General features: G+C 40.7%; 4 protein-coding genes across 12 annotated transcripts; 2 read left to right on the plus strand and 2 right to left on the minus strand.

Moving 5' to 3' along the window:
• Positions 1 to 783: 783 nt before the first annotated feature.
• LOC139774993 (TELO2-interacting protein 2) lies at positions 784 to 3,308 on the minus strand. The gene is made up of 6 exons (XM_071710612.1): positions 3,011 to 3,308; positions 2,106 to 2,842; positions 1,894 to 2,022; positions 1,660 to 1,821; positions 1,374 to 1,580; positions 784 to 1,252 (listed from the first exon to the last, which is right to left on the minus strand). Exons 2-6 carry the CDS (start codon positions 2,643 to 2,645, stop codon positions 980 to 982), a joined length of 1,311 nt encoding a protein of 436 aa, XP_071566713.1. The 5' UTR covers positions 2,646 to 2,842; positions 3,011 to 3,308; the 3' UTR covers positions 784 to 979.
• A 73-nt stretch (positions 3,309 to 3,381) lies between these two features.
• Positions 3,382 to 7,278, plus strand: Abi (tyrosine kinase Abl). Of its 5 annotated transcripts, XM_071710609.1 has the most exons (6): positions 3,388 to 3,518; positions 4,071 to 4,524; positions 4,585 to 4,736; positions 5,157 to 5,480; positions 5,595 to 5,849; positions 5,929 to 7,278. In XM_071710609.1, exons 1-6 carry the CDS (start codon positions 3,506 to 3,508, stop codon positions 6,090 to 6,092), a joined length of 1,362 nt encoding a protein of 453 aa, XP_071566710.1. In that variant the 5' UTR covers positions 3,388 to 3,505; the 3' UTR covers positions 6,093 to 7,278. The 5 variants fall into 5 exon arrangements, with proteins under 5 accessions (XP_071566712.1, XP_071566710.1, XP_071566708.1 ...); XM_071710611.1 differs by having other exon boundaries at positions 3,382 to 3,459; positions 4,071 to 4,736; XM_071710607.1 differs by having other exon boundaries at positions 4,071 to 4,736.
• Positions 7,279 to 7,485: 207 nt separating this feature from the next.
• On the minus strand, positions 7,486 to 10,819 carry Fntb (Farnesyl transferase beta subunit). Of its 3 annotated transcripts, XM_071710614.1 has the most exons (8): positions 10,418 to 10,818; positions 9,949 to 10,239; positions 9,589 to 9,699; positions 9,168 to 9,293; positions 8,808 to 9,046; positions 8,402 to 8,702; positions 8,089 to 8,333; positions 7,486 to 7,969 (listed from the first exon to the last, which is right to left on the minus strand). In XM_071710614.1, the coding sequence occupies exons 3-8, from the start codon at positions 9,694 to 9,696 to the stop codon at positions 7,777 to 7,779; spliced, it is 1,212 nt and encodes a 403-aa protein (XP_071566715.1). In that variant the 5' UTR covers positions 9,697 to 9,699; positions 9,949 to 10,239; positions 10,418 to 10,818; the 3' UTR covers positions 7,486 to 7,776. The 3 variants fall into 3 exon arrangements, with proteins under 3 accessions (XP_071566715.1, XP_071566716.1, XP_071566714.1); XM_071710615.1 differs by having other exon boundaries at positions 10,019 to 10,819; XM_071710613.1 differs by having other exon boundaries at positions 9,949 to 10,818.
• Positions 10,075 to 18,410, plus strand: LOC139774986 (uncharacterized). 3 transcript variants are annotated; one of them, XM_071710603.1, is made up of 13 exons: positions 10,075 to 10,097; positions 11,603 to 11,800; positions 11,888 to 12,247; positions 12,663 to 12,903; positions 13,000 to 13,139; positions 13,215 to 13,459; positions 13,576 to 13,761; positions 15,582 to 15,796; positions 15,983 to 16,262; positions 16,374 to 16,508; positions 16,583 to 16,869; positions 16,942 to 17,034; positions 17,171 to 18,410. In XM_071710603.1, the coding sequence occupies exons 2-13, from the start codon at positions 11,607 to 11,609 to the stop codon at positions 17,282 to 17,284; spliced, it is 2,490 nt and encodes an 829-aa protein (XP_071566704.1). In that variant the 5' UTR covers positions 10,075 to 10,097; positions 11,603 to 11,606; the 3' UTR covers positions 17,285 to 18,410. The 3 variants fall into 3 exon arrangements, with proteins under 3 accessions (XP_071566704.1, XP_071566702.1, XP_071566703.1); XM_071710601.1 differs by lacking the exon at positions 10,075 to 10,097 and adding an exon at positions 10,927 to 11,253; XM_071710602.1 differs by lacking the exon at positions 10,075 to 10,097 and adding an exon at positions 10,927 to 11,172.
• Positions 18,411 to 19,201: the final 791 nt, after the last annotated feature.

Below are 19,201 nucleotides of genomic sequence, written 5' to 3' on the forward strand. Positions count from 1 at the left end.
TTATTGCTATTCATAGTCAGTACAAGTAATTAGATAATGGTCTTTCATCAAATGATGAAAGAAAACTGCCAAGATAATTTTCTTTAATGTAATAACACAAATAAAGTCGTTTAAAAAAAAGACGCTCAGCTAGTATTATATAAGTCAGAAGATAAATGCTATAGCTTTTGCAAAACAGATCCGATCTAAAGTAGTTAATCTAAAAATAAGTGTAGGATAAGATTACAGAACATAAGTATGAAGAAAGAGATAGATCCAACTAATTATTACATAGTAATAATAAATCACATTTTTCACAGAAAAAGACAGAAGAGATATCCGCTTTTTTTTGTTTTTTAAAGTTAACTCTCATGTGCAACTTTCAGATTAATTGTTTTATCAACCGAACTCCGTAAGCAAACAATCCCAACTGAGATTTCCACGGCACATACAACTAAATATATCGACACCTTTACTTACAGTTCTTCGAATTTGAAAGAAATAACTTGTGCTTTGGAGATCCAAAGACAAAAAGTAAAATGTAAAAACCAATTGGATGATCCGATTACATGCAATTCAACATTTATATATTGAGTTTTACAAGTTACATAAATTAAATTGCAGTATTATCCGGACAATTCTTCAACTATTACACGATTACTCAACAATCATTATTAGTCACAATCGATTAATTAAGAAGTTGCATGTGTGTGCGATCTCTCGTAGGAGCTCGATTTTTTCGCAATCATGTATATATCGCAAAGAGCAAATAATTAAATTAAATGTATTCTAACAAATAAAACGTTTACTTTACAAATAATGTATATTGATATATCTTTACATCACAAATAAAATATATAAGTACCTACTGCGCTTCGCTTTTTATCTCTGCACTATAGAGGTTTACATGAGAATATAATATTTCTATCAGCGCATTTTCACACAAATTACATAGAATACATTGTATATACAAATATGCGACTGTCGCACGTCTCGTAAATTATTCGAAATACTTGATATCACCGCCCTGGCATACGACCGGCAGGCTACTGTTGAGTACCGAACGCATTCGATCGTCATTAATTACTGTATAGCCTACATTCGGCGATAGCTGGTATAACATGCAAATGCAATCCTCCAGATTCTGCATGATCGCTCGATCGAATACTGGTGTCTCTGTCAGATCGAAATGCAACTTCAAGAATACGGTGTAAAGCGGGGCACAGTGTGCAGCCACTCGCAGGCGGAACATCAAGAGAAACGTCTTTGCGGTCTAAGTAACAGGGAAACGCAAACTGAGATCAATATCCGTTTTACTTCATATTTACTTCATATTGTATGTGATGTAGGGTTTACTTCATATTGTGGCGTAGGATCGTATTTTAAGATTGTACCTCTAATGTTGCCTTTAATGTCCTTAAATCTGTATGATGTTCACAGTATTCGGCCAGTATGCGAATGAGCGCTCCACACCATTTGGCACAGCCTATACTTGTAATGAGTTGAGGTAAACTCAACATGTATACATGCCGTAATTCAATGTTCTGTTCGAGTTGCATGTTCCCTATCAAGGTAGAGAGAACTTCATCACGTGTTGTCCACTGTAAAAGTGAAAATTTTGATAGTATTCAAGATTGAATTGTGGCTTCTAATAATCTCGTGAGTGGCTCAATAGATTACCTCAAATAGATTTATGGTATTATCCCAATGTTCCATAGTAGCTAAAAGACTTGCCATGCAGGAATACAAAGGAATAACGTATCTCACTTCCTTTTGATGGGTTAAAAGTTCCAAAGCATGATAAATCAGTTTAGCATAACCAGAGTCTATCAGCCCTTTTTTCTAAAATATTTGTTGAGTGAATATATACATATTAAGTTATAGTATATGTGCGTAAGAATAAACTCTTGTTACCATGTAAGAATGCTGTATAATCTGGTAAATACATTCCAGGCCTATTAGTACATTATCAGGGAAATAGTCATCGAGAATAATTAGTGCAGTGGGCAAAACATCTCCGATATAATTAAACAAAATTGGTTTCTGTGTGAGAAGAAAAATATATATATGTAATTAAATAATATTATAATATACAAGATAAGAATCCGAATAAGAACTGGACTTACTTCTGCCTCGTGCAAAATCCATCTGTAACACGCTACGGCTGACGGATAAGTTTTCCAGGTATCTTTCAGTAACTTAGGTCTTAACATTAACAACAAGTCGCGGAAATTCTCATTCTCCGACAAAAATTGGGAAACGCTCTGATAGGTGTACAGATCACAGAAACTAGCAAGTAATTCTTTGGAAATAGAGACACACTCGGCTGTATTCCAAATGTTTTTTTCGCCGTGTTCTCCAATGAGCAGCAAGAGGTTCATGCCAAATGCTCTAACCATCCCTGTGGCATTGTGCAGCTGCAAGCGTTTCTCTCTGCAACTGCAGGAAATATGTTGCAGCATAAACCTAACGTTACGCAAGTTTCTCTCCACAACGAATCTGTACTCCCTGAAATCCTTCTCCTCGCACGGACGCTCCACCCCGACCGTCTTCTGCGGCGCAAAACTCTTCTGAATCAAGTCTACGCATGGTGTCCACGAGGAATTATCCTCACAGAAATCGCTCCTAATTTTTAGGGCTTCCAACTCCTTCAGCAAATCGTCCATTCTTGCGGATATCGAGACCGATCGAACGACAAGCCCTCGCGTTCTCGCGAGTCGATCCTTTTAGACGTAATTTAGGCGACGATCACCTTGCGAGCCACTTTTCAGAACGATCAACCGTCTCGGCCGTTTGGAGAACATTCTGCCGGGCAAGTCTCAAGAATCGCTCGAGCCGACGTCGGGTTGCCAAGTTGGCCGATCTGCGAACAATCGTGGACGGACCGTCCTGAGTCCCGTGGCGGTCGGATTTCGGCGTCGATTTCGCGAGAGCGATCCGTCGCGCGTCGGACCGGGAAATCACGACGATCGCGACGAACTCGACGCGAGGTGCGTCTCCGCGTATTCGCTGTCTGGAGAACTGTACTTACCGAGACTGCACCCGGCTCGGACGTCCGTCGGTCGGTCGATGCACCGCGACGCAGTTGGAGACGCACTCGGATGCGGACGTCGGACACGAGCGGGCGGATACGATCGTCGCGAGCTGCGAATCAGGACACTCACGGGAACACGGGAGAATCCATATTTTCCGTAAAATAGGTAGGTACACGGGAACGCGCAACGGCCGAACTTTGGGTCGAAATCATCATGTATTTATGATATAAGTGGCGTTACGTTTGTAATTCGCACGATATCTCGCGAGCGCAGAGAATATACCCGACGGTATCGATTGTATCGCGACGCGCACATGCAACACTATACAATCGACTCGAGACTCGATCCTCGCGACGGCCTCGACTGCACATATCGCTCGCGCGCGCACGTGTCGCGGCCATCTTATACCTCCGTACGCTTTTTTTACATGAATTTCGGGAGCTCGGTAATTATGAATTAATGAGGCTGGTAGTAGCTGGTAGTTGCGAATAATGGCTGAGTACCGTTAGTTGATTTTCTACTCCTTGTTTTTTTTCATCTCTAGACCGGTCGTTGTTGCACGCAACCCTTCCCCGTCGCGTTGATCGCGATCGCGCGAGCGAAACGTTAGGCGATATGTGTGGTGGTGGTGTGTACGCGCGTGTGCGTGCGTGTATGTATGCGGTCTGTCCATCTTGTCTTCTATTTCCCTTCGGACGCCGCGCCCCTGTCATAATCTAATTTTTCGCCCCTCTCGACCGCTTGTCGACCGCTCCCTTCGCTTCGCGAGGAAGGTGATGAGTATTTTCATTGTCGGAAATTAACCTCTTCCTTTTGCACTCGCGTCAGAACCGATTAATGACCCAACTTTGTGAGGATGTGAATGACTGTTCGAAGCTATAAAACCGTCAACAAGTATACCTTTTGCCTGCGCGTGATTGCCTTTACTTTATTCAATTTGTACTTAATTTTGTAAGACGTTGTGCTTTCACGAAACTAATTTAATGATTTTCATCTATGTTGAAGTTCTCACACATGTGATATCTGTTATTTCTCTTTTCTACCGCCTGTGAAAAGGATCAGGATCCTATTGCGTGTCGTCAGGGGTGGGCAGTGATTCTGAAGTCATGGCAGAATTGGCGGCACTCCTGCGACATGAGATTCCCGAGGGGAGGAACAATCTGGCCGACAGCCACACTAATCTCGAGAGGGTGGCGGAGTATTGCGAGGCAAACTACTTCCAAGCGGAGAACAAGAGGATCGCGCTAGAGGAGACGAAGAATTACACCACACAGTCGTTGGCCAGCGTTGCATATCAAATAAATACCCTGGCGTACAACTTTCTTCAACTGCTGGACCTGCAGACGTCCCAGCTCGCCGAGATGGAGAGTCAGATGAACCATATCGCGCAGACAGTCATGATTCACAAGGAGAAGGTGGCCCGAAGGGAGATAGGGGTCTTGACGGCCAACAAGATGACAACTCGCCAGTACAAAATCATCGCTCCCGCCAATCCGGAGAAACCAATTAAGTATGTCAGGAAGAGCATTGATTACACGATCCTAGATGAAATTGGACATGGTGTACGTAGCTGCGGTACGCCGCGAAGCAAGCAGAGAGGAGGTAGTCAAGGCAGCGTTCAGAGCTTGGGTGCTGCTTCTACAGGCTCGGGCTTAGGCGCTGCTATGGTAGGACCTGCTCCTACTACCAAACCACCCACACCACCTCAAACTGTGAGAACTGGTAAGAGTTCTACATATTATAAATATATATTATACATACAGAATGTTTGGTAGTTATTGCTACAAACGGGAAGATATTTCCTTGTCTTTGTATCGTTTATGAGGACAATCCATAATTGTGCCAAACATACTGTATGCACAGGGTGTCCCAGGAACGCTCTGGGACACCCTCCATAAGCGCTAAGAATTGTACAAGTGCTACACAAACTTGTAAAGGTGTACTTTTTCAGTTGCGGTTATAAAAAATTAAAAATTTCGCTAACGCAAAGGTATTTACTGCTTCTTGGCCGCATGTGTGTTTTTTCTTTCTTTCAGCTTCTAAATGTTATACCAATCTATTTGTCACATTTAATGTTATATGTGTCTCGCGTTAATCTTGCTAATACGGCGAATAATGATTCGCAACGTTCTCTGTGTATAGGAACATTGAGTAAAGGCTCGCGCGAATATAGGACTCCGCCAGCGGTAGCCCCACCACAAGTTCCTAGCCATTACGCGCCCAACTACCCACTTGGCCATCCCAGGCGAGATCGCCCGGGATATAGCACTCTACCATTGCATGCTCATAACACGTCCCACACGAGCCACAATTCCAATCATAATGCGCATGCCAATACCATCAATCAGCACACTATGCCGCAAGTGGGAACGGTGCATCCCCTGCAGAGTCATCCGCAGACGCCACCACCGGCACCGCCCAGCGTCACCGCGGGCTACGTGCAGGAACAGCATAACAGTATGCCTCGTAAGTGACAAATGATATAGTTAATAACGATAATGGAGAGGTCATGCATATCTTCATATCATACAGTCTTATAATTTGTTATGAAATATTGGTATTTTTCGTCACACATCGTAGCTCCACCTTCACCTTTGGTCGGTCTAGGCGGCGATATGACGGAATACACCGGACATCACACCCTGCCGCACAGACTATCGCATCAAATTAGCCGTGGTAGCGGTGCGAATAGTCCACCCTTACCGCCGCCGCCACCACCGGAGCAGGATGAACATCCGCAGTTTGGCAGACCGACTCCATCTGGTGCTATAATGCCGATCGTGCCGGATGAGGAAGACCTGCCCGGATGGGTGCCGAAGAATTATATCGAGAAAGGTAGAATTAGTCTTCTGTCATATTGTTAAACATCCAATTAGTAACGCGGTAAGTAATAATATAAAAATTGTAATTACAGTGGTAGCTATTTATGATTATTACGCGGATAAAGAGGACGAGCTGAGTTTTCAAGAGAGTTCTGTGATCTACGTGCTCAAGAAAAACGATGACGGATGGTGGGAGGGGGTGATGGACGGTATAACTGGATTATTCCCAGGAAATTACGTCGAACCATGCGTATAACTACATGCAATAATTGGTTATATCAAAAAACTAACGGAAGACTGCAATTTTTAAGCATTTATCATATATGTGCGTATTATTAATCGCATTCATATTAATCTATACTAATATCTCGATCTTGAACAAAAGTTATTCTTTATCTCACTTTTCGTTCGAGCAAACATTCGAAACTATAATTATGAGCATACGAAAAAAAATAATCGAGGCTCATAAATCGTAAAAGACATAACTTTTGTGTTATAGATATTGTTTTATAATTTATTGACAAACATGAAAAAAGAGTTCAAGCCTGTAAGTGCAACGGTATATGGGTGGTGTCGTATAAACGTACGTTAATCAACAATAGTCTACAAGGGATGCAATGGACGGTGCAGAGATCGAAATATCACAAACTTCCTTCATATATCATTATAGATTTTGCATTCTCCATCACTTACTCTTTGTCCTCGATAGTGCGAGATATCTTGCCGCGCCTATAATCGTGCGAAATGTCGAGTGGTGAACAATGTTACGTTAAGGGGATCCTAAACCAAAGGTCGAACTCCGACGGGAAAGCACTCTTATCTAAACGGAATTAAAATGGTCGATAATTTCGATCGTTTTATATGTTACCGGTTTATATCTGTCCTTTTATAGACAAGGATAGACAATGTTATAGTACCTACATTACACGATAATAGATGTACACGCATAACTTTTTTGTTACGGCTCTAATCCTAATTCTGAGAACCGTATGATATTTCTTGATGTAATCCACCTTCCACAACGGTCTCATATTGTAACAACAAAATTGTAGAATTTTTATATGAAGCACATGTCACAAGTCGATGTCTTATTGTCTGCATTTCTGAAATTATTTTCATTCTCGGTATAAAATCGACCGTCATGGAAAGCATTAGCGCATATACTTTAACTTTGGAGAAGGATTTTTAAATCCATAAAGCCAATAAAAAGATATGCGTTTAGTAAAAATGTCGGTATTACAGACGCTTTAGGATCCCTTTAACGTGTAAGACGAAAATATGTACGGTATTTGATTATCGAGAAAAATCAGTCAAGCGAGTTCCGAATCAAACACTGAAAAGTTAAATTTTTATATTAATGTAAGAAAATGTATTTTTCTGCATCTTTAGCATTTCCTCGAGTAGATATGGTAGATATCGAATTATATAGCAATGGAATTATATTCTATATTATTTACGTATCCCCATATATGTACATATATCTATGTGTAAGATTACACGTTGCAATAGAGATCTTTTATCTCTGGGATCCGTTTGCATTATTTGCACGCTTATGTCGGAAATCACGCGATCATTGACAGAAGAAAAGAAATTTCAGATAACAGTTGTGCAACGTCTCACATGGGGCACATAAATAAGTTATTTCTGTATTATCTTCTCCGTGAACTTTATTAACACAAAATAAAATTAAGATAGGGAAAATGCGATCTTTTAATTTTCAATATCGAATAATGTGCATCGAAGATCAGTTAACGTGGCATTTCATGCTCTCTTATATATCACAATTGAAGGATTTTCATATACAAAAACAACTCTCTACGCGCATCATTGGTCAGTTTGAGATAAGTTCCAGTTTCCTTTGGAATATTTTCTCCTTTTCTCTCTTTTTTTAGGAAAAACATACAAACATGGTTAAATACATTTTGAATAGCTAAGACGAATCAATCGGCGGGTATTGGTAGAGTAGGGAAATACTCCTGCGCCTTTTTCGCAACGGAGTATTCCACGTTGTAGATGGGATGGATCACCTCCACCTTGTTCACGAGCTTTCGTCCGATGATCGTCTTTACTGGTGAGTTTTGCGCAATCGACAATCCACTAAGAACGTAACATGTGTGGTATATGTCACGATTTCTGAAAAAAGAAAAGAATGAAAAGGCTATCGCATCGCACGATTAATGTGACTAAAATTACTCGCTAATGAGATTATATTTACGATAATCGCATACAGGCGAAAGAGCGCGATTACGTACTTTCCCGGTTTATCCAGAAGACCGCCGTGCGGATTCTGACAGCAAGTTAATATATATTCTTGTAAGGCCTCTTGGTTGAACAACCAGTGGTCGGAACTGTTGAACGCCTTTTCCTGCGTCGACAAGATAGCGGCGATCAATGGGAACGCTCCGCCTTGCCAGAACGAGTAGCATCCGTCCACCAGTTTGTTCGTACGTCCTTGGAAACCGCCCTCCAGACGCATCTGCTTATTTACTATCCACCTCTGCGGGACGGCAAGGATGTGAATGTCGAGAATCTTACGTTTTTACGAGATCGTAAAAAGGATCTTACCAACAGCTCCGGTAAATGGCAAAGCTCTGTTTTTCCGAGCATTACGAGTGCTGCCAAAGCGCAATACACGTACCCGCCGTGAGCCTCCATCCCCGGACAGCCGCCAAAGCCACCCTCCCACGTTTGACACTTGGCTATCCACTCGGCGGTGCCTTTGAACATATCCGGTGTGTATACGTTTGTCAACTTGGCGGTAGCGAGAGCACAATACGCTCCACGTATGTCTACTTCGCCGTTCTCGTGCATAGAAAAAGAGCCGTCCTCTCCGCGTAAGGATGATAGAAACCGTTTCAAGTTCTTCCTGAAATTGTCGTAATCTTAATCGTCGAAACACTGTGCAAAGCATGGTTTTTAAAACGACAACATTACGCGTCAAAGAAAGTTATGTCTCATTCATATTCCTTACCTATTTATCACATCGTACGCTTCTCGCGTACCGATGGTGCATAGGGCGTTCACCGCGGCGTATGTAGAGGCTAAATGTGAATACTGTCCTGGACCGCCCCCGAAGCCGCCCGTTGGCGATTGACATTTGGCCAGAAAGCCCGCTATCTTGGAACATTCCTCGTCTTCCAATCGTTCCCCCAATATCGCGAGTGAATGCAATATCCAGAAGCAGAGCCACGGTCTGCTGGAGTCCAAACACTAGCATCGTTACAAACGCTCGATAAGTTTCTCGTTTTACAAGTGAAAAACCTATTCTTCCCGAATCCTCTCCCCTGAGGCAATTACACGCGCTGTTTGACGTTAAAAAGTAATGCAATACCTCGTAAGTGTCATTTAAATAACTGATTGATTTCTTCAAGAATTGAATATGTTTCGGCCTAAGTAAAACAGGCTCCCCCTCTCTGCACGATCGGTAGAACTTGAGCACGATGTCCTCGACGCAGGCCTGAAAAGATACAGTGGAAAGTGAGTTTGGTGAGTTGCACAAATAATAAGCCCGTTCTTTTAGCTGAGAACTTCTCGCACGGCTCATCTTTTCTCTTTTTCTTCTCATGTTGGAGAGAAAAAGCGAAAAGATGAACCGTGCGAGAAGTTCAGTTGAAAAGAACAGGCCTATTGAAATTATGACATGGAGTAACGGCACTCGAAGATGAGTAACGGATACAAGAACAAGCTGTCTGGTAACATGAACGTATACGCGTTCGGTTTGTTCCGTGGTAAGTGGAGACCTACCTACCTACCTGCTCGGTTGTCGTCGCGGTTTTATGTCCCCCGTCATCCTGCCGTTGCTTCAATATTTCCTCATAACTCCTTCGTCCTGCCTGTCCTCCCAACTCCAAGTCCGACATAATCTGTTGGCCATATAACAATGATCTGACACGGTATGTCAATAAAAGCGATCTGTTCCGTATAATGAAGCGTCTCGGCAGTGCGGACCGATTTATCTTACAATTTTATCATAAAATATCCAAGAGGGAGAGTGAGAAGTATTTTTTAGAGGTTAAGAAGCTTGCCACTTTCTCCTTGTCTCTCTCCGCAACTACCAGTTTCGAAACTTTTACACTACGTTCTTACGTGACGTATTATTGCGTTGTACTTACATTTAAATTTATATATATTAGATGCTATTGTATGTACAATGTTGACCGATATTACGGTCACACTCATAACCTATTTATTTTGTTAACACGACGGCACCGAACGACACCTGTGCGCAAAGCGGGCAGCTCTCCGCGACTCCGCATATTCCGTATGTATATACTCCGTATTTGTTTCTAATCTATACCGAGGGGGTTACGAAATGTAGAAGCGAAATATAGCAATTGCAATTCCCCGTATTTATCATGGAAAGCGGATTGCCTTCCCTCGCTCCCTCCACCGAAGAGTATTTACTGAAACAGAAACACGATTAAATTTATTTCTGCCCTTTTTTTAAATCTTAATTTATTTCCCCCCTTTTTAAAAAAATGTAGATGAAAGAGAATTAATATTAATTATTTAGTAATTAATATGAAATATATGATAAGTACATATGGTTTCAATAAATATAAATTCGATATTCGCGATTACGTAAAAATTGCGCCGCAAACCGCTTCGAAAATTCCTGCGATCGTTTTTTTTACAAAAGATCCCGTTCTCGTCGTTTCCTGTCGGACATGTCTATATCCGGATCGCCCGTTACGCGTTTCGCGTCAGTTTCTTTTCATCGTTGTTTTTTTTCTTGCTCTTGCAGGCATTTTAACATTTTTAACTCGATTTACATGCAACCCGCGCGTGACACACGCGATTTCCGTTTCTTTTACAGATAAGGCTATCGATAGAGGCTTATTCGCGGTTTAATTTTAGGCTGAGAAACGGAAAGCGATCGAAGACCGATCGTAGATTAGATTTCGTAGATTAGATCATGATGTAAATTGGATAGATAAGTCGAGAGAAAGGGAAAAAAAAGACGTCGCGCGAAAACGACGTTGTTGAACGACTCTCCCTCCCTCCCTCCCAACCCCCCTTTAGGTAAACACAATTACGAGGGTATGAATCATCGGGCAAAATGCGCACGCATTTCGCGTTTTCTACGCGTTTACGGGACGCGCGTGTGTACGTAATCCCACGCGCTGCGCGGATGTAGGGATTGCCGCATTGCCGGGACTGGCGGAGCGGCGCGGGGTACAGGAGGCTGGCTTTTTTTTTTCCACGCGAAACGCGTTCCGCGGTCGGTCTTCGCGCGCCGCGCGTGTTGCGCAACGCGAACGCGAGCTACGTCTCGCCCGCGTCGTCGTCGTCGTCTAGTCGCGCGTCCCGTTAGCGTCGCCGCGCGCGCGGAAACGGTGAGTTTTTCTATAAATAGCGATGTCACGCACGACTCTTGACGCCGAGGCGGACCAGTCCCCGACGTCGATGGGAGACAGGTAAGACGCGGTGGCCGCCGTCGCTTCCTTCCTGCGCGCGTTGGCGCGGCGCGATTCTCGTGGCCGACGGCATCGTCGCGAACTTCGCGGAACTTTCGGCGAGAAGGGGCTAGAAATAGGGATCCAGCGGGGAAGGACCGCGGCCGTGTCCTTCGGGGAGGGGCGCTATTTTTAGGCGCGTATGTTCGGGCATGTGTTCTCTCCGACTCGGCCCCTGCGACTCTTTCCCAAAAGCGAGCGATAACCTTTGACCGCCCGGACTGTCCGCCGGAAGAACCGCGGTGCTGGATCCTTGGGAGTGGCGTCTCGCCGCGATTTTCTCAGTCACCCGGTGTACTTTGTTCGACAGGAGGATGGAGAGCGAGCAGCATCACTACGAGCTTCGCAGCAGGAGCAGATCGCGCTCCCACACGCCTATGATCCCGAGCCGTTCCCTGATGGAGCCAGAGGTGACGGAACGTCATTATGATCTCAGAAGCTGGAGCCGGGAAAGATCTCACACGCCTGGAGAGGTGACCAGTAGCAGGCGGTCTGGCTCTAGATCGTTGTAAGTAGCCGACCCAAGTGTTTGCTGTTAATACGAGACGATTATAGACAAGTTTCATCCTTATCGCTCGCGTTTCCATGACTATAGAACTGGCAACGTGAAGACGCATGACAAGAGTATGGATACCATAGATGAGAGCAAGGAGGGATCTGTCACGGGAAGTCTGACGGATAATCAAAGCACGAAGTCCGAGAGTTCTGTCGTCATCACGAAAAAAGCGGAACGCCGGTCGGAACGCCAGCGGGCCAAAAGGCAAATATTTGTCAATGGCCAGAGCGAAAGTAAGGAAGACGCATCTGACCAGAAAGCCGAGCGAAGACGCAAGAGTGTTACGCCACGCAGAGTACTTACCAGCGACTACTCGTCCGAGGAGGGAGAGAGGGAAGATCCTCCGAGCAGACCGGGATCCGCTTATCAGATCTACAAGCAGGCCGGAGAGTGGTGGAAGTACGCGTATTTTAAATTTTGCTCTCTGCATGCGGTATATGTGTACTGTTATTTTTAACGGATTCTTTAACACTGATCGTGAGATGTTATTGTACGACTGTGCCAATGTAACGAATTCCTCTCTCTGAGACCCTGCATTTGTTTAAAGGTGAAATTTCATGGGCAGTGAAAAGCAGCTGTTGCTTTTCACTGCTCATAAAATTTCACCTTAACTCGATACTGTTTACTTTAGAAATACGACCTTTCTGTTGGAAGAACAAAGTTTATAAACATTTTACGTTCAAATTAGCGCCAGTCGCAGGATACAGGTCGAATTGTTCGTGCTGTCTGCTGATAAATAGTGTTGGAATCAGTTAAACGAACGATTTGCATGTATTATCTGTGCGAGGAGTCAGATCACTTGTGGTTGTTTCAGCGTTTTTCCAAAGACAGACTATACGTATTCGCCGGCGTCGCAGTGTCGTTACGAGATAGCCCCAGGTATATTGGCCATGCCCAATATGTCGAGGCGGTCTATACACGCGAATGACAATGGAAGTACCGTACCTCAAACCAGTCGTCGGAATTTAAGTCAGGCTTCGCGAGGAACGACAGAAAGCGGGATCAGCGACACGGATACGGTCGATTTGAAAGAGACTGCTTCTCTAATTCGTTCGGTAAGTATTTGTTATCTCGGGCTATCGTTATATTTTTTTCTCGATACATCATAACTTTGCATATTTGCGTTCTAAAACTATATGTGTATTTTACAGTCCGAGGATAATTACGACATGTCACGCGCGTGTATGCCGAATTCTTCAAGAGCGACTCTGTACAAAAAGACACACGTAGAACAGTACACAAGTAAAAAGGTGGTTTATTCGGAGCCTGAATATTCAAGTTTTCGGTCAAGGTATTTTGTCCTTTCTTATTTATTAACAAATTTTTTGTCACATACAATTAAGGTAATGCAATCTTATTTCAACAGATACTTATCGTGGGCGACTCCAACTGGGAAATATAATGCATCTCACGCTGATTCTGATACTGAATTGGACGAGACTTTTGCAAAATTATCGGTCAGAACTAATCAAAATTGGAGGATCGTGCAGTGGTTCACATATTTTACAACCTTCATTGTCGCTTGGTTCAGGAAAACTGTTGAATTTTTCCAGTTTAGAACGAATAGGGAAAGGCAGTATTATGGCGCACAAGCTTATCGATTATCTCACGGTATTATCGGCATTTAAAAATATAAAAATAGTATTTTATAATTGAACGTAATGTAATAATTATCTGTCATGCAATATAGCATAAACTGATTATTTTCTTATTGTTCGCTGTTATAGAATCCAAATGGAGCAAATTGTGGCAAACTTTGGACCGTTATACGCACAATGTGTACTTTTTCTTCGTCAGAATTCTCGTATTCGATGCTTGGCTGTTGAGTCGGTTCACTGGCGTTAGGAAGTGGCTGCAAGAGAAAGGCCCGAGGATTTTTTGGATCGCGCTTCTACCGTTACTTCTTCTGTTTGGTAAGTTTCTCCATTTTGTTTAAGGAGCATAAAAGAAAACGAGACACCACTGGAATTCCATTTTCACTAATCAACATGATATTTAAACCGATCCGAGCACAGTCAGACCAATGTCTTTCGCAGGACCTGAAAGACGTATAAACCTATCCTGGCCTTTGTCTTTTTTTTGTTTCAGGGGCTTACATCGCGCAGAGGCATTATTTCACTATTGCGGACTCTCTGCGCAATGTCCAATATGGTGTCACTGAGACGACTTATCACATCTTTAACAATATAATCAACTTAATGTCTCTTACCTATGAGTTGTTTACCAAATATTTTGCAGATTTTAAAAATTATTTCATGCACCTTTTACAGAGTGTGAACGTGTCTTTGCCTGAAATGCCCCCCATTGGGTGGAATATAAAGTGGTGATTAATTGAAAAATTTGATTTAGGATAACAATCCTAAATATAATAACTTAGTTCAAATGGATGGAGGAGGTGTTGAATATTTATATCGTTTTACAAAATTATGATGAAAGTAAAATGCTATTATACCAAATTTTCGTTAGATTGATTGTATAACTTGCAGACATCATTCTTAAGAATATGAATACCTCTTTCATCCATTTATTCCTTAAATTAATAATTATGTGTGTTATTTAACCATTGTTTTTTGTTTTTATTTTATTCTGTCATAAAGTTCAGTATATATTATTAGCATATCATTTATTGCCGTATTATTACAAAATTTCGGTAATTCTATGAATGAAATGTCTTTTATAATTGTTATGTAATTGTCTTAAAATTATGTTTGCTATTTTGACATATTTGCATTTGCTACATAATATGATGTTGATATTGTTTTAAAAATTCTATAACATTTATTTTGTATATTTAAATCAGATAATGAAATATTCTTTACCATACATATATACCTACTGACTAACAGTTATCGGTTTACTTATTTTTTGTTTTTACTAATAAACTAATATTTGCGTGAAGATATATTTATTAATATTCTATATATTTTACATATAATTATATATCTGTGCTATATTTCAAGAACTAACTGGTCATGTCACTTAGTCATTTTTCTGTTATACATTTTCTATTATATATTTTATGTTTTCCTGTAATATTTAATCCTACAGGTATAAATCGCATAATATATAGATAATATCGTTATTGAATGAAATAAAATTTAACATTTTTTTCAGTTAACCACCACACGTATCATTTTTATCTTTACACGCTTCAAAGATGACAATATTTTGATGTAACAATTACTGTCTTTAGATAATATATCTATATTGTAAAAACACGTTCATACTTAATAAAATATTTTTTATGTCTATGATATTAGTAGTCTTTTGAACACAGTCCGTTAAAGTGATATAGCGTCATAGTGTCACGATTGAGCGTTTTTATTGAAGCGAATCTAAAAAGCAAAAAATGAAAATTTATGATGGGAGAAGGATAGGGGGAGGATTACTCTACTGGGCATTTAAAAAAGTCGGAGTGTGTTGTGCTTGAAATACTTGGAAATCGTGATCGCGATCGATATCAACGGAACGGTGAGTTTCTTCGTCTATCCTTCTCTCAGTTACCATATTGCATAATAGTTCCACTTTGAACAATTGCATCATTGCTGTATGCCATCGAAATTTAAGATGTATCTGATATGTAAGATCCCTGTGATTGTAAATTCAATAATTGGACAGTCGCTGTAGCGTTAACTTTGTGTTGGAACACTGTAGTTCAATACAGTAACAGGAGAAGGAGATCGCAACAATCGTTTAAACTAGCAAATATTTATAGATATAAAATTTGTTTCAGGTGGTTGGTGCATAGCACAATATTTGTTGCTTCTTGATGTTAAAACTGTGTCCGAGACCGCGACAGAAAAATTATTACCTAATGTACAATGGCAGGATCGTAAAATTAATGAAGAAATATTGGCTAATAATGAGATAATTAAAGAAGACTTAGCTGACAAGGCTGATTTGGTCAACAGGATAGAAATGCTCGAGAATAGACAGACGCATCAAATGGTATAGATATAAATTTTATTACAACTACCTCTTGTATTCTATGATTTACTTATAACATTTTGTGTGTAGGAATATCTTAAAAATATTACTCGGACGGATATATATATATATATATATATATATATATATACACATACATACATATAATTATGAAGATTTCGAGTTTTAAGGCAGTTATCCTTCCAGGACAAGATTACTGATGTGGAAAATAAACTGGATGTCAATGAAGTGACATTGAAAAATATGGTATATGGCGAACTTAAAGTCATCAAGTATGAATTTGAGGAACTACGCAAGCTGTACTCGGAATTAAAATCTTGTTGCAACGCCAATGCGGAATCCATCGCGAATCAGAATATAGATAAACATGTGGAAAGAATTTTATTCAGCTACTTTCCTCCCGGAACTTCGAAAGAAGATCTCGTGAAAAACCTACAGAATTTATTTGCGTCTCATAATAGAGAAGGTTCTTTGAGGATATATTTAAATGCATTGACTTTTTTAAATGTGTTTGGATGTTACGTCGTATATTAATTAATGTCGAAAAATACATTACGAATATTTTTTATATTTTTAGATCAAAAGAGCTTTAATGATGATGCTGACAATGTTCATGTCTCGGACGAGCACATACGTAAGATAGTGAAGGAAGTACTGCGAATTTATGACGCGGATAAGACGGGTCAAGTAGATTATGCTTTGGAAACGGCAGGTATCGTATCGTGCCGATAGATCGAGAAATAACAGCTAGTAAATACTATAACAAATGGCTTTGTCTGCATATAGGTGGTCAGATTATTAGCACGCGATGCACTCAGCGATATGACATAAAGACGAGAGCCTACAGTTTGTTCGGTTTCGCGCTGTATTACGAAAGCAATAATCCGCGGACTGTAATACAGGGAAATCCGATACAACCTGGCGTTTGCTGGGCCTTCCAAGATTTTCCCGGATACCTCCTGATACAATTGCGAAGTGTCATTTATGTAACTGGTTTCACTCTGGAGCACGTCTCCAGATTGATTTTGCCGAATGAGAACATGTCGAGTGCGCCCAGAAAATTCAATGTCTGGGTATGTGAAATAATCCTTTTTGTGGTCAATATATTATGATATATATATTTTTTAATACTGTCACTGCTGCAGGGATTGTTGCATGAGAACGATGTCGAGCCTGTGATGTTTGGGGAATACGAATTCACGTATTCCGACGAAAGCTTGCAATATTTTCCAGTCCAGGTAAATTTCTCTTTAAAAATCTTTAATAAATTTATTTCTCCATTAAAGGATTTGTTATTATACGCTGTTACTGTTTCATTAATAGACCTTTAGATTTATTGAGATTATAGTAATCGTTGATAATCTTTTTACGCAGAATACAGAGATCAATAAACCATACGAATATATAGAATTGAGGATACACAGCAATCACGGGCAGCTAGATTACACGTGCTTATACAGATTCCGCGTTCACGGAAGACCAGCTTAGGAATTGATATCGCGCCAAGGTTCCTCTTCACAAAACATTCGCAAGATCGTTCAAGCAGTAGCAAGAACGAGCCACAACTCTTCTCCAATACGTGCCTTTGACTACCGTTAACGATTAACAATTGGCGCGACTTGCCACAGCACTTGTAACTATAATTGTGAATAGATCGATTATTTAACGCGTTTGTAATAGATTTTCAACGATCGAGACATTTCATACACCCGCCGATATTTAATACGCACGAGGCGGAAGCCGTTTCCGTCATCATATAAACGCGTCGAACACTGTATATACATTCAACAACGTCAATAATTTATACTGATGAAGAAGATTGCACGATCGGGTCAAGCAGGATAACGATTACTCAACGAGTATCGGCTCGATGATGTTCTACAATTATTGCCTATATATAATATCTTCACTACATGGCCTTGCTATAGCAGTTACCCGAGTAAAGCACCCCAAAAGAATGAAAGAATTTCGTACATATCTCTTGTTCGACAAACGCGAGACATCGATCGGGAGTAAATAAATAAATGGACAAAGAAAATGGACAAGAACGGTTTCGTAATTTCGTAGGGAATCTCGGGGGTAAGAAAAAGAGAGAAAGAGAGAGAGTTTGTCTGTATTATGCATAATACAGACTCTCATAATACAGACAAACTCTCTCTCTTTCTCTCTCTGTAAATACCGATTTGGCAGCGTCACGTGCAAGACTGACACTTCAAAAGTTACCCCAAAGCTGAGTGTGAGTCATAATATTCATAATAATGCGACAGTACAAACTATAAGGGATCGTAACGATCAATTAATTAGTTAAGTACCATTAATTACTAATTTTTAAGTGTGCAACACCGCGAGTGATCTTCGATCGCCTTTGTAAGGATCTAAACGATTAAAACTGCGGCAGGAACACACCTCGATTGTATACACATATAAGATATTTAAGTAAGTTCTCATTTTTTTTTTTTTATTTTAAGATCGTGATGCGTACGTAATATTCAGCGTCGTTGGTGGCGGGTCGACCCTCGCCACGTCGAAAATGCGATTACCATCGTGTTTGTTTTTATCATCTTTCCGTACGCGCTAGCCGCATGTTTATAAATAAAAATTGCGTTTCACTCAACACGAGTCACAGTTTTATTCGCCCGAGGGCGAGTACGATCAAACGCCAAGTAGTTTAATCGGCGATTAACTTATCAAGCGACACCTGCGTTACTTCGTTACTCGTGAATAGAATAACTTTTCTAGTTTGATACGCGGAAACGAAGATTAGATCAGAGGCAACGAATTGCACAATTGGAAATTTCGCAGTAAGCGATGCTGTTAATCGCTGATTAAATTAGTCGATTGTTCAAGCAAAATTCATTTTGTTAATGTGGATAAAATGACGTCTGTTTAATGTAGAAAAAGGAATTAAATTAGGGACAATGATAATGGTACAATTGGAAATTTTGCAACGAGCAATCCTGCTAATTACTGATTAAGTTAATCGATTGACTTATCAAGCAAAATCTATTTTGTTAATGTAGGTAAAATAACGTTTGTTTAATATGTAGAAAGAGAGATTAAATTAGGGACAATGAATTACATACAATTAGAAATTTCACGGTAAACAATTCTGCCGATCGAGCTAATTACTGATTAAATTAATCGATTGACTTATCGAGCAAAATCTATTTTGCTAATATAATATATAATATAACTAATATAAATATAACGTTTGTTTAATATGTAGAAAGAGATTTAAATTAAGGACGATGAGTTGCATAGTTGAAAATTTTGCACAGTAAGCAATTCTGTCAGTCGAGTTAATTGAAATTTGATCAAAGTCTCCACGAGAGTTCGATCGTTATTTCGGCACGAAGATCGATGAAATCGTGCCGATTTTCAGGGCGCGCGAACGCGCAAAAGGAC

The sequence above is a fragment of the Temnothorax nylanderi genome, unplaced genomic scaffold (assembly GCF_030848795.1).
Source record: "Temnothorax nylanderi isolate EJ_2023f unplaced genomic scaffold, tnyl_v1.0 TNYL_tig0091_pilon, whole genome shotgun sequence".
NCBI classification, from domain to species: Eukaryota; Metazoa; Arthropoda; class Insecta; order Hymenoptera; family Formicidae; genus Temnothorax; species Temnothorax nylanderi.

Excerpts from the sequence above, each read along its gene's own strand:
- LOC139774986 (XM_071710601.1), top strand. The coding sequence starts at position 11,195 with ATGTCACGCACGACTCTTGACGCCGAGGCGGACCAGTCCCCGACGTCG. Across the intron at positions 12,904-12,999 it reads CTGCTTCTCTAATTCGTTCG|TCCGAGGATAATTACGACAT; the intron begins GTAAGTATTTGT and ends TGTATTTTACAG. Across the intron at positions 13,460-13,575 it reads AGCTTATCGATTATCTCACG|AATCCAAATGGAGCAAATTG; the intron begins GTATTATCGGCA and ends TCGCTGTTATAG.
- Fntb (XM_071710615.1), bottom strand. The coding sequence starts at position 9,696 with ATGTCGGACTTGGAGTTGGGAGGACAGGCAGGACGAAGGAGTTATGAG. Across the intron at positions 8,703-8,807 it reads GCGTACGATGTGATAAATAG|GAAGAACTTGAAACGGTTTC; the intron begins GTAAGGAATATG and ends CGACAATTTCAG. Across the intron at positions 7,970-8,088 it reads CTTCTGGATAAACCGGGAAA|AAATCGTGACATATACCACA; the intron begins GTACGTAATCGC and ends TTCTTTTTTCAG.
- LOC139774993 (XM_071710612.1), bottom strand. The coding sequence starts at position 2,645 with ATGGACGATTTGCTGAAGGAGTTGGAAGCCCTAAAAATTAGGAGCGAT. Across the intron at positions 2,023-2,105 it reads GGATTTTGCACGAGGCAGAA|AAACCAATTTTGTTTAATTA; the intron begins GTAAGTCCAGTT and ends CTTCTCACACAG. Across the intron at positions 1,581-1,659 it reads ATACCATAAATCTATTTGAG|TGGACAACACGTGATGAAGT; the intron begins GTAATCTATTGA and ends TCACTTTTACAG.
- Abi (XM_071710607.1), top strand. Across the intron at positions 5,481-5,594 it reads ACAGCATAACAGTATGCCTC|CTCCACCTTCACCTTTGGTC; the intron begins GTAAGTGACAAA and ends CACACATCGTAG. Across the intron at positions 5,850-5,928 it reads GAAGAATTATATCGAGAAAG|TGGTAGCTATTTATGATTAT; the intron begins GTAGAATTAGTC and ends TTGTAATTACAG.